Below are 16,312 nucleotides of genomic sequence, written 5' to 3' on the forward strand. Positions count from 1 at the left end.
TAGCATTCAGAGAAAATATCTTAAAATACATTATTTAAAAATACTAACTGTATAGACTGGATATAGCCAACAAGGATAGCTTGAAGACCTCAATTTGCAGAAATCCATTTACCTTGTCCACACATGATAGAAACTTGCAGATGCTTGAGGCTTTGTGTGTTGGTTCCAATTGTTTTCTGTTTGTCCAGGAACTTGAACTGCTTTGTTTTTATCCTGGATGGGCCTACTTCTGCTTGTACTAGCCAGTCTTCAGTTGCAGGCCCCCAACTCTCCCCCTTTTCACTTTTCCTGCAGTTGTCACCTGCTAGAAGTGTATGTTTTGTATATCTGGTGCTTCCTCTCCAGATTCTATGGGGGTGTGTGTGTGTGTGTGTATTTCCTCTTCTCCCTCTCTCTTCTCCTCCCATCCTGGACACTCCTTTCTTTTCCTTTCTAGATCCTTCCCAGGACCATTTTGTTACACCACCTCCCTATGTTATGCAACTTTATCATAGGTGTTTGGAACTCAGTGCACCTTTTTCCACAGAAAAAACTTTTATAAAGGAAAGTTGGTTTTCCAGAGCAGTCTAGAAAATCTAATTTAGCCCATAAGATAGCAAAAAATAATGTAACACTTATGATAAAAATGGAAATTACTAGTATTAAAATACTTAACTAAATGAAATGACTATGTAAAACATATTCCCAAACACATTTCTTAATTTATAAAAATCTGTCAAGAATCATTCAAATTTCCTCATGGTAGAGGAAAAGAAAGTTTAGATAAAAAAATTTTGAGAAGTCTCTGAAGATGATTTCTGGGTAATTTTAAGTTTCTAGTGTGATGGTATTTAAAACATATTTTAAACTTCTTTTCAAAATATGCTGCTCATGAGACGTGGACTAGAATGGACGAGGGCTCTGGGAACTTAGACACAGGTTTGAATCAGACCCTGTCACGCATTAGCGTGATCATGGAAAGTTCTTCAACTTCTCCAAGCCTCTACTTGAGAAAACTGTAGACAAGGCTGTTCACAAGGCTGCCGTGAGGAAGGAAGGGCGATAACCGTGCAGAGCAGGGCCTGGCTGAGGGGTCGACCAACAGTCAGTGGTAGAGTGGACCGGTCAAGAGGACAAGCTTTACAAACTGACTGCAAGCGTTTAAATCCTGGTTCCAAGCCCTATTAAGGATGTGATTGTGACAAGTTATTTAACCTTTCTGTGCCATATTATCTTATCTGTAGATTAGAGATAAAATTAGGAATTTACCTAGGAGGCATACTGAGAGGAATAAAAGAGTTGATGTACATGAAGCACACAGCAAGCCCTCTGTAAGTATGAACTGTGATCGTGAGGGCGAGATGCATTAAGAGAGGATTCATAGAATATGCATGTATGCAAGATGGGTGGGGGTGGGGAGGAGGAGCTGGTGGAGGGGTCTTGTCTGGGCTTGTCTTGGGAGTATGAGATGCTGAGAGTCTAAAAAAAGCATCATGTCCAACATCCCAGTGATACACTGATGCTCAAACACTGGCAAACAAGGGCAGATGTCAGGTCTGCAGGGGCGAAGGGCAGGGCTTGAGATTGGCAGGACAGAGCCAAGAGTTTCGAGTGGAGCTGAGGTGAAACTGCAGGCAAGGGTTGGGGGCCCACCTCTGTGGGCCACTAGGTTTGTGGTATGTGGGTGAGTTAGGCCAGTTAGGCAGGAGAAAGCAGGACAAAAGGATGAACATGAAGAAGGGAGGTGTAGCAGGACTCATATTACAGTATTCCAGAAGGTGAAAACCAAGTTATTCTGTTACTTCCCATGTTTCATAATGAGAGATGTCTCCAGGCAAGAGAGGGTCATGATTTTACAAATAGTATTGCAAAATCTGTGAGTCACAACTTTTGTTGATTTTAACTCTTCACAATTGGAAGATGATCAGCTTTCCAAAACATGTTCACATCTACTAGCTCACTGGTGACTCCCAGCATCACTTTCCTGTAGGTGAGGACACCGCTGCACACAGAGGCGAAGCATCACCAACGTCACACAGCCAAGTGGAGGTAGCGTCTCCTGACCTCCAGCTCCCCTCCACTGGGCCACACCTCCAAACGTATGACCTTCAGCCACCAGAGTCACCACAGAGCATTGGTAAGGTGATTGTGGGATTTATCTACGATGATATGCACCATCTAAATGTGAAACAGGTACCTTTTCTAATCCTGCAGAACCTCGGAGAAAGAAATTCCATTCAGCATCAGTGAGGCTTCCTTGCTGACGCATGATCTCAATACAGAGCATAAAGCTGTAGATGAGTTTATGTTGTTCAAAAAGTCCTCTTGAAATATTGACATAAGCAGTTAGGAGAGTTTGTTCCAGTAGTATGCTCAGGCGCTCCTGTAGATCATCTGCCTTCGTAGAGGTTTCAATGGTTGTATTGAACAACTATGTGAAAAAGAGCTCTGTCAATATCTCTGATTTAATTCATTCTCTGTGGAGAAAAAAATCCCTGTCCTCATCCCACCCCTACTCCTTGCCTAGTCAGTGAGTAAACAGCAGCACAGGAGGTGAATACAGTAAGTCCTCCCTTAACATTGTCAATAGGTTCTTGGAAACTACAACTTTAAGTAAAATGATGTACAGCAGGTCCTTGAATAATGTTGTGTTCAACATTGTTTCATTATAACATGGATGAGAAAAAAATTGATTTCATCATATGTTGCTTCACTTAAAGTTGCAGTTTCCAAGAACCTATCAACAACGTTCAGTGAGGATTGACTGTACTGTCCTATTGAAAAAATCTAGAATTAATCCCAAATTGACATGCAATATTATAATCTGTACTCCTCTTTCTCTTCTATTTTTTTTTAGAAATGGATCAATGCCAAACTCTTGACATATTCAAAAGACATCATCTTGATGTGAGACATAAAACCTGAGAAAGTGGAGGTGAGCTGGCAGGACGAGTTTTTCCACATCCTCAACCCAGATTTGATAAACCCTTCATTTTGGGTTGAGAGATGTAAGGGCAAGGTAAGGTCATGTACCCTTCTTAGCACTTCCTCAAGATAATTCTTAGGGTGTAAAAAGAATGTGCTAGAATATTTCTTGAAATTTAAGAGAAACAAACTTTAAAGGAGTCTTTCACTTTGTTTCCTACCTGGACATTTTGAGAGTAGATCTCTTACTTTAAAGGTGCCTCACATGACAAGAACCCTGGGAGGGCAGTAGAGATGGTGGCAATGAAGGGTTAGGCACGAGTGGGCCAGAGGTAGCCCTTCCTATTTCCTGTAACTTCTCAGTAGCATGGAAGGAAGACCCAGACATGCCCAAGGGCCACAAGCTGTGTGAGGAAGCTGAACTCAGGGGCCTGCCTGGAAGTCATGGGGCAAGAAGATCTGACAGCAGAGGCTGCAGGGAAGTCCCACCAGGATCCAGAGGGACATGTGGCTCAGTGTCAGGATCCACAGCCTGAGGGGGCAAAGGTAGGAGGTGAGGTAGTGCCGGCCTCGTCCCTGGGATCAAGATATATTGCCCATGGGTAGATCAGACAGATCAAAACCGACTGGAAGCCAGAAACAGCTGAGGACCAAGACAGATCAGGGCCGAGCAGTAAACTCCACTCCTTAGAAATACTGGGTTGCAACTGTGCAGGCCTCTCTTTTACCTGCCGCTTCTACTAACAGGATGGAGCACAAAGGGAAAATAGCCTGGTTGGGTCAGTCCCCTAACCAGAAGACAGGTCTCCATTCCCTCAGATTAAAAGGGCTTAGAAGAAGCGAACAATTATTGTAGAGAATTGGGGAAGTCCTTGTTGATTCTCCTGAAAGGATGGTTGACAAAGGGTAGTAGAGTTGTTTTAACACACCCAGGAAGAAAGAGGATTGAGCTTTCTTTAACAACCTGACAAGAAGCAGAGAGGTTAAAGCCCAGTGAAGATGTGATAAGTTTGGGGCCAAAATAAAACATAGCAAATCTCAAAATGCCCTAAAAAATTTCAGTGTGAAATGGAATTGTGGATGGGTTTGGTGGAGGGTGTCCTGGCCAGGGCTGTCATCTACAAGCATGTTTTGGGTTTCTGGTTTCCCTTCTACACCATAAAACTCCAGAGCTTTGATGATTTATCCTATATCCCTTTTTCTCTCAGCCCAAGATATTTTTAGAACATCTTTACTTTTATTTCTTTTTTTTTTTGAGACAGAGTCTTGCTGTTTTGCCCGGGCTAGAGTGCCGTGGCATCAGCCTTGCTCACAGCAACCTCAAACTCCTGGGCTCAAGCGATCCTTCTGCCTCAGCCTCCCAAGTAGCTGGGACTACAAGCATGCGCCACCATGCCCGGCTAATTTTTTCTATATAGATTTTTAGCTGTCTGAATCATTTCTTTCTATTTTTAGTAGAGACGGGGTCTCGCTCTTGCTCAGGCTGTTATCGAACTCCTGACCTCGAGCGATCCTCCCGCCTCGGCCTCCCAGAGCGTTAGGCTTACAGGCGTGAGCCATCGTGTCCAGCCTACTTTTATTTCTTGAAGGAGATTTTAAAAATACCTAGGATAAGAAAAGTGTTACCAAAGTAATTTAGGTGGCATTAAAGGATTTACTAATCCTTACTTTGCTTGGCTTAACTTTGCTGCCAACTAAAGGAAGGGAGCAGAGATGTGAGAACTCAAACCCCTGCTTCTAGGAACTGAGGTTTGACCTTGGTACAGATGGCTTCTAAAGGCTGCTAAAGCAAAGGCATATCTTGTTGCAAGAGAGCCAAGGGACATCTACACGACGAGATACTAAATAAGACTTCTAGTGGAAAAACCAAGCTTGGTCTAGTGTCCTACGAATTGTTTGAATGTTATGGAGGGATCAAAACAGAGTCTTCAATCATAAAAGACTCATGAAGTGTTATATGGTGCTAAGCACCATGGTGGATATGGGATGGATGAGGCTTCATTTCTGCCTCCTGGGAGTTGAGATTCCAGCAGGAGAGAAAAACCCACCACCCGAGACAATGTTGGGTAACATTGTGCCATATGCGGCATATGGCATAACAAATGTGCTGGATAAAAGATTGCTGAAATTGTCTGCTACTCTTCCCATTGAGAGATGGAGTCTAAATCCCCTCCACTGAAACTTGGGCTATCCCTAGTGACTTGATTGACCAATGGACTACAGCAGAAGTGATGTATGACATCCAAGGCTACGTCAGAAGGAGCCTTGAAGCTTCCACCTTGGTTTCTTTCAATGTTTGCTGCAGATGCCCTCTTAGGATCCAGTTGCCCTATAGTGAGGAGCCCCTGGAGTGAACAGGGGGGCTACTGGGGATGACTGGTAAGTCTTGCCGTGTAATGAGTGATACAAACTCTGTCGCCCCTGGAAGTCTTTAGCAAATTCGTCCTTGCTTGTTGAAGGTTTGTGACATTGAATTTGCTTTTGGGAGATAATGGAATGCTACAAAGAGGATGAGGGGCAAAAACATCCTATTCACAAGAAAGCAGATAAAATTCAACTGTGAATATGAGATAAAGTAGAGAGAATGAAATAAAACAAGAAAGTCTGATAGCTGTATGGTGAAAGTGGGGAAGAAACAAAGGAAAGAGATCCCTCCAAGTCAAAGGCAGGGGTAGGGGGATGAAGGAAGACAGGCTGTTGTACAAAAAGTTCTGGAAAAAAAAAAGATGCATAAACCAATGTGATTAAAGTCAGTTCTTTCAGAGAGTTGAGCTACAACACAGAACACACTAACAGTGGAAAGGAAGCTGGGTTACTGGAAAAAGTATAAAGAAATAGTACAGAGCTGTGACTCTGAAAAGAATAAGAGAAAGGCAGGTGAGAGGGAAAACAAGCTAGCTAGGTAGTTGAAGAAGCCAAGAGAACATGAAACTTGCAAAGCAGCTTTCTTTTCTTCCTCTACAGAGTGTTCTGTGCCTATGAGGCAATCGAATCTTTAGGAGACACAGTGGTGGAGCCGCTCTTGAACCATAGGTCTGGACCCAACCTCCTGTAGGGTTGTTGTACCCGACAACCGGACTTGTGGCTTATCTGAGGCAAGCAGTAACTCAACAGGGTGTAAATGGAAGCCAAAGAGATGAATCTCACTAACAACAACAACATACTTACCTGTTTAAAATATTTTAATGAGTATTGGTACATAGGATCTATTTCTGAGAGGCTTGCAATGACAAAGTACATAACGGAGCCTTGAGTGGCTACTGGCCGATACTTCTCACGAGCCACGTTGATCATTAGCTCAGTGGACTCTGCTTCTTTCAGCCTGACTTTAATGGCACCGGAAGTGATCTGATTAAAGATACAATAACAAATTCTTAGGGATCAGCTTCAGACAAGTAGTGGGATTTCTGGAGTGTATCCAGTTAGGCCTGGGAAAGAAATAAGGATAGAATGAGTTAGTGATTATAATAAGGGGGGGTCCCCAACTGAAGTAAATGAGTCTCAAGACTCAGTGACCTTCTTGTGACCAAGCTGACCTCCTTTCCTTCCAGAGTCAGGAATGGGCAGAGGGAAATAGGCAATACAAGTAGCTCTGAAAAAACTGGAGCAGTACTTCTCTGAGACCCGATCTGAGTTACTCCTGAGATGGAAACACTAACACAGCACTCCTAATTGCCCCCTAACTTCCCCAGGAGCAGTCCAAGGCTCCATAATGAAAGAAGCGAGAAGGGATATCCAGGAAAGTACTCAAAAGAGGGGAATAGAGAGAGGCTAGAAAGACATAGTACCACATCCCACCCTGGAATAACACGGATTCTTGTTCTTTACTTAGAATTCCCAGGTGTAGACATACGGAAACCTGGGGATAGAAGCTGTTGTTTGTGAAGGGTTATAAACCTACGTGAGTTTGAAAAGTTTTGAAGGTTTTTTGACATTCTTTTGGTTTTCTATGTTTTGGGTTTGTCGGTCTGGGGAGTCTTTTGGCCAATGGGCTTTCCAAGATTCCCTTCTCTGTGTCTCTCTTTCTATTGCTGTCTGTCCCTACCTACTGGCCCTGCCCCCTTTTTCAGCTGTGGGTATTCCTAGGTTGGGAGATACTTTGTCTCTGGAAAGCCAAAGGGTCTAAGGCAGGGGCCATGAAAAATCACCAAATACACTCCTGCAGTATAACCAGCTATGCCAGACCAAACACAAGTCAGAGTCAGCTTTTATTCTCAGGTCTTTCTGAAGAGCGACAGTTTATGTAACGGCATCAGCACTTTAGTTGGAGAAAGCTGTACACGCACCAAAGAAATACAAATTAAAGAAACATGGCAGAAAAACAGAAAGAGAAATTCTGTCATTTCATGCATATTTAACTGTAGTGGAAAAGTCACTGCTGGCAAGGCATGATTGAAATCTTGGGCTAATAAGTGGAAGCATTCTAGAAGTTATTCACTCCCCCAGAAAAAAAATCACCATGGGAACTGGCTGCTCAGTATTTGCTCCACTGAAGGGAGAGCTAAAGGAAACCATCAAGTTTCTACCTAGACCAGGGCTTCCTAATAGAAATATAATGTGAGCCACATATATAATCCTAAATTTTATAAAGAAACAAATAAAATTAATTTTAACAATATATTTTATTTCACCCAATATAACCAAACTATATCAAAATAAAATCCACATATCGAGTGTTTTTTTTTTTTTTTTTAGATTAAGCCTTTGAAATCTGGTATGTATTTTATACTAACAACACATCTTAATTCAGTGTAGCCACATTCCAAGTGCTCAGCAGTCGCATATGGCTAGTGGCTACCTACCGTATGGAAGAGTGTAAGTCTAGATGGTCCACCCCAGCCCACCAGGAAAGGGAGCTGTGTCTAGAAATCAGAAGGTTCAAACTCTCTCTGTAATGACCCTTAGTAACCTGGGGCGAGGGGAGGCAATACAGGATAGAGTTGAGTGGGAAACCCCAACCCCTATCCTGGACTCAAAAAATCTTTCACATGAGTAGAAAAAGGAAGCTGATATGGGAGCAACTGGATCATGGAGACCCACTAGCAAATAATTCTTTATTCCTTGGGGAGCACAAGGCACTGATAACATAGATCTCAGGACTAAAGAGAAAGGAGAGTAGATCATTTTCTTCTTTTTGCCAGAGAATATTAGAACACTATATACCTCAGTTGAGTTTGGTGACCACTTGCAGACATTATGCCATAGAGACGTGAGGCTTCAGTGGTAGTTAGAGAATATGAGACATATTTTTAAGTAAGGGTTCTGGAAGTTGAGAGGAGTATAAACTATAGGCAGGAAGTGGCAGGAAATGCATCCAAGGATTGTAGTTCTATCTCTTCTCTAGAGAAAGGATATCTCCAAGGCAACTCCTTGCAAAGAAACCAGTTTATAGATAAAGATGGCAGTGATCACACATATATCTACCTTCACTCCCTACTGAAACTATGATAAAATTATAGGAGAGGGGTTTAAAAAGCAGTGTAAACCCACAAAGATGGGAGAAATAGGAGAGGAAATATCAATAAATTTTGGCAGCTGGAAAGCAGGCAGAGGGCAGTAATGACTTAGCAGATCAAAAAAATAAATTTTTAAGCTGCAAAAGAGGAAAGTCAAGAACTTCCCCAATTTATAAAACAGAGTCCTCCACAAAGGCCTAGGAATTAGTTGCAAAAAACATTGCTGGAAGTAGGATGTGCCTAAAATAAGAACTGGTTGTAAGACCCCCAGGTTATATGCCCCATACCACCCTCAGTTAGGGCATTGTCCTTTCCCTACCTTGGCAGAAAAATAGAAGTTTCCCTCTGGAGAATGTAAAAGAGAGGGGTTTTTTGATGGAAAGAAAGAAGTTGGGAGCCAGGTTCCATACTGAAACAGAGCGATGGGTGGATGTGCACACAGCGCACAGTGGATGCTGCGTCCCTGCCCTCCTCCTCTTCTCAGGCCCCAAATACTTGCAGCCAGATCTTCACCCCGAGGCAATGTCAAAAATGAATGTTTGGCTATAACCAGGATGTAGCTGTAACTACTACGGGAGGCCAAAGGCTGGGAAGGGGGCTCGTGCGCGCGTGTGTGTGTGTGTGTGTGTGTGTATGTGTGTATGTGTGTATGAGAGGTATAGACACAGTTAAGATGTAAAATGAGAGCAGTTGTCTCTGTGAAGGGAGCCATGGGTGGATGGTGGGGGGAGAAGGGAGGGAATGCTGCTTCTCATAAGCCTCATAGAAATAGTTCGTTGTTTAAACAGTTTGCATGTAAAACACTGCTAAAAAAATAAAAATAAATGGGTTAACAACCAACTGCCAGGAATGAAGAAAGTCCAAAGAAGAATAAGTGGAAGGAGGATAAAGAGATCTGTGAACAGATAAGCCAAAGGAGAGAGGAAGGAGACAAGGGACCCAGAATTATTCATTTATTATTGCTTCACTACTGAGATCTCAAGGGACTGTAGGATAGAAAGCCCTAAACCATTTTTAATGTAGACAAAGGCAAATAACATAACCTTATGTGCTCCTTGCCTACTAAAGTTAAAGGAATTTTTCAGCAAATTATTTTCTGTCTCTCACAAATGGATGAAAACCATTTTGTAAGCTGTGTTCCTAGTATACACTTTGTTATGGTTCGACTCTGAGAAATAATTTACTGAAGAATTATAAATTTAACGCAAAACTTTATCTTACTATGAACATATTTTTATTGAATACCAATTGTGTGCAACCACCATGCTTAACCCTTGGAGACGGAATATCAAGATTCCTATTGCATAGAACTTAACAACCTAACGGAAGAGATAAGACATGTAATTGGATAATTATGACATAAGATAAACGGTGACAAGTGCTGGAACAGAGATTCAGATAAAATGCTATAAAAGGAGAAAGAGATTAATTCCAGCTGGGAATACTAGGGAGGCTTCCTGGAGGGGGTGACATTAATATGAATTTATAAGTGTGTTTGTTTCTTTCAACTTATATCTTGTTCCAGTTCTTTATATTACATGCTTTATTAAAAAAATGCAGACAAGACTAGAGGAGCCATTGTCTATAGTTTCTCTACATCTCTTTGGTTGGCAAGGATCCCTGACGGCCAGGAATCCTGTATGCATGACCCTGGAAGTCCAAGGTGGCCGCTATTCTTGCTTTAAAAGCCCCTGCAGCACCCTCAAAGGCTGAAGATATAACTTTTAAAGTAACACTCTTTCTATAAATACTTAAAATATATTACTTGCCTTTGAATCCTGGAGTGTTTCAATAAGGTCTTCATTGTCCAGAATATTTCCTTCAGATGTAAAGAGCATTTTCAGAATTTTATCTTCGACATTTTTCAGCTGGTTTTTATCAGTGTTGATCCTCACAATGAGCTTGATTCTTTGTTCTTCCAACTCGGGTTTTTCAAGTCGCACCACATCACTAGAAGAAAAGTTGAAACACCTAAATTACGTCTTTGTCAGTGCCCTAAGGTTGATTCTATTTTTCTTGCCTCATTTGTAATTGTTCTTATTCTGAATACTATTTAGCTGAGTAGCTAGTAGCCAAATCCGAATGCAGAATGTCTCTTTTGCTGGGTTTATACAATGGCTTTTCACTGAACTACACATCAGTTCTGATTCTTTTATCTTGTATTTCAGAGACCTGTACCCTTCCACATTTCCCATACCTTCTGCTCATCTCTTAGGAAAACCTGCTTAATGCTTGACCTCTCCAGTCATCCAATTTCTGTTTCTAATGCTTGCCAAACTGAAAATGGTGCTGGCAATATTCTTTTTCTACCAACATGGGAGATTCTGAAATCCTAACACCTCCATGAACCAATTCTTGGTTGCATATAAAAAAGGGGCCTTACCTCAAGGTTCACCCTTGTCTAAACATGTGAACTTATACTTCCCTTCACTTGTTCTTTCATAATTTGCTCCCAGTCCATTTGCAGAAGCTAATCTTTATTAAGCATTACTCTATGATGGGCACCCTGTTGAGAGTTTTGCATGGATTATCTATTTTAATCCTTTCAATGCTCCAGTGAGGTGGGCACTGTTATTATCACCCCCAGGTTGCAGATGAGCACACAGACCCTGGTGGGCTACTTCCTGAGGTCATACCGCTATGAGAGGCAGAGCTGGGCTTGCACTTGGGTCTGTTGGCTGTAGTGCACAAACTATTACTAGTACGCTACCCAGATGGTGGGTGGAGACTTAGGGTGTACCCTGATCTCCTTGAGAGGACTGTGGGCAAGAACAGTGGCTGTGAGCAGCTGTGAAAATGTAAAGAACTTGGCCATTTATTCATATCTTTTTGACTAAGGGTTTGTGTGTGGTGCTTTTACACATTAAAATTTTTCTTTCATAAAAACTCAGTGGAAATCAACCAGAGGGAGTGGGGAGGAGAAGAGGAGCAAAAACCCACCCAGTGGGTACAGTGAACACTATTTGGGTGCTGCGCACACCTATAGCTGGGACTTAAGCATTATAAAAGTGATCCATGTCACCTAAAACATTTGTACCCCCCTAATATTTTGAAAGAAAAAAAATTTCTTTTTTTTTTTTTTTTTGAGACAGAGTCTCACTCTGTTGCCCAGGCTAGAGTGAGTGCCGTGGCGTCAGCCTAGCTCACAGCAACCTCAAACTCCTGAGCTCAAGCGATCCTCCTGTCTCAGCCTCCCGAGTAGCTGGGACTACAGGCATGTGCCACCATGCCCGGCTAATTTTTTCTATATATATTTTTAGCTGTCCATATAATTTCTTTCTATTTTTGGTAGAGGTGGGGTCTCGCTCTTGCTCAGGCTGGTCTCGAACTCCTGAGCTCAAACGATCCGCCCACCTCGGCCTCCCAGAGTGCTAGGATTACAGGCGTGAGCCACCGCGCCCGGCCAAAAAATTTCTAAACAAAATATTAGGAAACCTATGACATTCTCCTCTTATTCCCCTACCCTTTCTTTTACCTTAACAACTGATCCTCCAGACCTGATTTAGTTACAGTGAAATTGATGATGGTAACTTTAATGCATACCTGGAAGAGAAGCACAGAGTACATAAAAGTGCTTAAGTGCAGAGTAATAAAATAAGAAGTGCTTTCTTTATTAGAACATGGCTCATTATTTCCCAGGTGGATACATCTCAGGTGTAATTGCATGTGTGCACACAAACCCACACACATGCGTCAAGCATAAAGTGGCTTACAAAATCTTAATATGATTTTCCCTGCCAGTATGAGTGGCAATCTTGTTCCTCAAACACCACAGTTATAGAATCCTACATGCTGTTTTAAGGGAAGGTGAGCCATGAAGGATTAGAAGCAGTATTCTAGAATCAACAACTTGAGTTCAAATTCCAGCTGTACCCTTTAATTGATATATGAGGTTGAATAAGCCGTTCATCTGTGCTGATATTTAAAAATTGGGATTATAAAAGTAATAACTCCTAGGGACACTGTGAGGACTAAGCTAGATAATAAAATCACTTAGTTATAGTGACTTGTACACAGTGTGTCCCTGTTTAAAAAAGCTATTATTGATAATAAATAGAGCTTTATATGTTTTTTCCCTTCATAACATTTTTATGAAAAAATGCTATTATATCATAACATTCTGACATCACTTGAATAAATCAATAGCAAAACCTCATAAATATAATAAGAGTGTTTGAATGCCATATACTTTACACATGTTACAAATCCTTGAAGGGTAGGCTTTATCTTCAAATTCGAGTTGATTGACTTGAGGATCCTGGAGATGGAATAATTTGCCCACAGTCACAGAGCTGAGGTTGAGTCTTGTTGCAACACTCCCTCTCAAAAGTTAAGTAAGTGAGAAACCAAAGATTGCAAGTTGGCATACTGGTCACTTTCTAAACTCTGAAATGGGACTTGGGACATGAGCCCTGGCAGTCACTGTACAAGTAAACTTCTCTGGGCTAACAAGAAACTTCTTTAAGCAATGTGTCAATTTCACTCAATCTGAATACATCTAGTGAAGACAGATAACTATTAGAAATTCAATAACTTAAATGAAAGTGACACTCTTTGGAGTGGTATATTCAAGGATTGTTTGGGGGCGTAGTGGTGGTGGTGAAGGAGTAAGGTTCTAAAGTCTAGGTCCTTCCCAAGGGAAGACCCCGCAGAGTGCACAGATGCACCTGAAATTGGGGCAGCACCTGGGCATGTGAATGGTGGGCAGCCAGGCAGTGCCCCACATGAGAGGGAAGAATGGAGTCCCAGCTGTCTTCATTTCTGTTGCAATTGCCTTGGGCTCTGAAGCACTACAGTAGGTTTCTTCTGGATCCCATTGTGGTTCGAGGACATGTGTATGGAGTAGAACCCACACAGCTCCCTTCAAGGAGTCTAAAGACATGAGGAAGGGGATAAGATGCCCCCACCACTCAGAACTATAAGTACAGACACTGGATGTTTGGATCATGATCCTCTAGTGTTGCCTTGTGGCTAGAGTTTTCAAGTGGGCAACCTCTTTATCTGGGGGTATATGCTATGGGCATTTGCATATTTAAATGTTGACCCTCCCTATGAACTCTCAGTTAAGCTCAGATTCATTTATCAGCTATGAGAACAGGAGCTAAAACAGTCCTTTGCTGAAGGAGAGAGAAGAGTGGAGAGAAGGGAGTAGCACCCTGAGTTTATGAGGTATGGCTGTGGACAGGAGGAGAGGTGTACTGTGGTGTGAGACAGGGTGTTGGCCTGGGGCCTGATTGGTAGGGGCTTGAATTCTAACTAGAAGGCCAGGAGAAGGGGGACTGGAATCAGAAGAGAAGCAGAAGTGGAGGATAGTGTAAGGAAGGGAGACTGGGGAGGGGAAGAGGGAGAAAGAGAAAGAGCTGTTCCCTCTAGGTGGGAACCCACCAAACTCCAGAGACTCATCATGAAAGGATGATCTTGCTAAATTAGCTAACAGAGAAAGATAAACTATCAAACAGAAAGTAAGAGACATAAGCTCACAGCACACTGCTCACTTTGTTTTGTTTCATTAAACGTCTGGGACTAAACTCGTTGTCTTCAAGCCTAACTCATTATCTCTAAGAGTTGTTTTCATAGCCTTAAAGAGCCCTAAGCAGATAGTAGGGGTGCCAACTTTCTTCATCAGTCCCTGCCAGGATCACATTTCAAGGACTTTGATAAGCCAGCCTGACAGAGAAAAGAAAAGAAAAAAAAAATGGAAAAAGCAAACACAGCTGCTCCACAGCTGCTTCTATTATCAGCTGGCAGCCATAACTATTTTTTTCCTTTTCTTTCTCTTCTCTTTGTACCCACAAAAATCCTGAGCTTCTTTTGCTTGGGGCTGACACCTTTCCTTTCTTTCTTTCATCGTCTGCCCCTCCCACCTTTGGGAAGTAAAATAAACTTTCTTTCTTTAAAACTGTTGTAATCTCTAAGGTAAAATAAACTTTACACTACTTTCTATCTGAATTTTTGTGTGGAAAATCTTTCTCAGCTCATGTACAAATTCACACCCTACCACATCACACCTCAATAATCTAGATAGGCTGAGAACTTCAGACCAGTAGCATACCTCAGGCAGATAGTGGGGATTTGGCATTTTGGTTGTCATATAGAACTTAAAGTTTTTGTCATAATCAATGTCTGAGTCTCCAAGGCGAATGAGTAGTCGGCCACCACTGATGAAAGTTTGTTTCAAGAGAATGGGTTCTAGAGCTGGATCCAAGGTTTCCTTGAGCTTAAAAATTAAAAGAAAACAAGATAAGACAAAAAACAAGCAATTAAAATGGGAGGCATCAACTTCTCAAAATTCTTTAAGTCTCAAAATTTACTGTGAACAAGCAATTTTCAGTGATCTTATAGATATTTATTAGCATCCTCACACTAAATCTAACAGTATATATTTTCCAGTGGTTATTTTATCAATCTAAGGAAATAAGAGCATATGAAGGCAATACATCTATTAATACTTAGACTAGTCTTATACACTATTCATTGCCATGAGAAATAAGCTAAAGGAGAGAGGCTGGCCCACTGAAGGGTGGCCTTCAACAGGCCCCATGAAAATGAAGATCTGTTCATTTTCATGGTTGTTCTAAGTCAACGGTTGGCAAACTAAGGTGTGCAGGCCAGATCTGGCCCACAGAGGCCTGGTTTTGTATAACTCTTGAGCTAAGAATCATTTTTTACCTTTTTAAAGGGTTGTAAAGACTCATAAACAACGTCCCTCCCCACCAAAAACAAACAAGGAAGAAATATGCACAGAGATTAGATGAGGCCTGAAAAAATTAAAATATTTACTATGTGGCTCTCTACAGAAAAAATTTGTGAACCCCAATTCTACATGAGAGTTATGCTTTTTCTCCCCCTCAAAGCAAATCTGGTTGTTGGCAGGGATTTGGGCATGCAGATACTGCCAAGGGACCCCATTAGGAACATCTTTGTGTTAGAATGTACATGATGGGGACCTGTGGCCCAGGGGCTTTTGAAATTCGATTGTAATCCATAGTAAAAAAAATCTATTTCATATTGTTACATGGTAACCGCACATGTAAATTCTTAAAAGTTTATGAGATAAAATTTACCCTTATCCATGATATAATTTTGTGTTTTTAAAAACTCTATTTCAGAAAAAAGTTCTGATTGAGATAGACTCAATTGGAAGATGGAGTTTTAAAATACCCTAGCAAATTTAGAAAGCAGCAAGGTGCATAATGCTAATGACCTCAAGTTCCAGAGAGCAGGGAAGGCCCAGTCAAAGTGCCCTGTTCCTGGCTGGGGTCCTGACAAAGGCCCACCTCCACTTCCAAGAACTTTCTGCTAGAGTTAAATGTTCTTCTGTCCAGGGGCAGAACATCACAGAGAGTCTTTTGTCCACTGCTATGAAAAAGGAAAGTCCTCCAGGACTTCCTGTGCCATGAAGTAAACCTGGGTTCAAGAATCTAGTTTGTGCCAAAGATTTCCAGAGACCTCACCCTCTCCTATGACTTCAGGGTTTGAGAGAGGGCCTGGGATCCATTACAGGAACATCCCTGTGTTGGTCAAGTTCAAAGCTTGGCCACATCGAGGCCTCTTGTGCTCTTTGTGGGTCTAGTGGGGAGGATGGCGACTTGCTGGAGATTTTCTAGGCAGGCAAGGCTATTCGGTTTATGTAACCTTTCTATGCCTCAATTTCCTCATTGACAAAATGGGATAATAATAGTAACTACCTTGTAAGGTTGTGGTGAGGATTAATAAGTTAATATAAATAAAATATTGAGAATAGAGTCTGGCATGTAGTGAACACTCAATAAATGATAGCTAATGCTAACATTGTAATTATTATTCCTACTCATGCAAGTGCTGCAGCTGAGCTGCCCCAGGTTAAAGGTCTTTTCTGAGCTTCTCGTCTTTCTGCTGAAGCAGAGGCACTTCCAGCCATGGTTAAACTGAGATTAACCTCAAGGCCCATGCTTTTGCTCACTCATTCTTCT

The 16,312-nt window shown here is 41.8% G+C and overlaps 1 protein-coding gene across 1 annotated transcript in view; it reads right to left on the minus strand.

Moving 5' to 3' along the window:
- The window catches only part of DNAH6 (dynein axonemal heavy chain 6), a 236,266-nt gene that overhangs the window by 51,135 nt on the left and 168,819 nt on the right, over positions 1-16,312 (minus strand). Inside the window, exons 56-60 of the mRNA XM_069494279.1 lie at positions 14,413-14,577; positions 11,836-11,903; positions 10,130-10,310; positions 6,073-6,252; positions 2,177-2,410 (exon numbers count right to left, since the gene is read on the minus strand). Of these exons, the coding sequence (XP_069350380.1) occupies positions 2,177-2,410; positions 6,073-6,252; positions 10,130-10,310; positions 11,836-11,903; positions 14,413-14,577 (828 nt within the window). The remainder of the gene's footprint in view (positions 1-2,176; positions 2,411-6,072; positions 6,253-10,129; positions 10,311-11,835; positions 11,904-14,412; positions 14,578-16,312) is intronic.

This window comes from Eulemur rufifrons, chromosome 19 (genome assembly GCF_041146395.1).
Source record: "Eulemur rufifrons isolate Redbay chromosome 19, OSU_ERuf_1, whole genome shotgun sequence".
In the NCBI taxonomy this organism is placed as follows: Eukaryota; Metazoa; Chordata; class Mammalia; order Primates; family Lemuridae; genus Eulemur; species Eulemur rufifrons.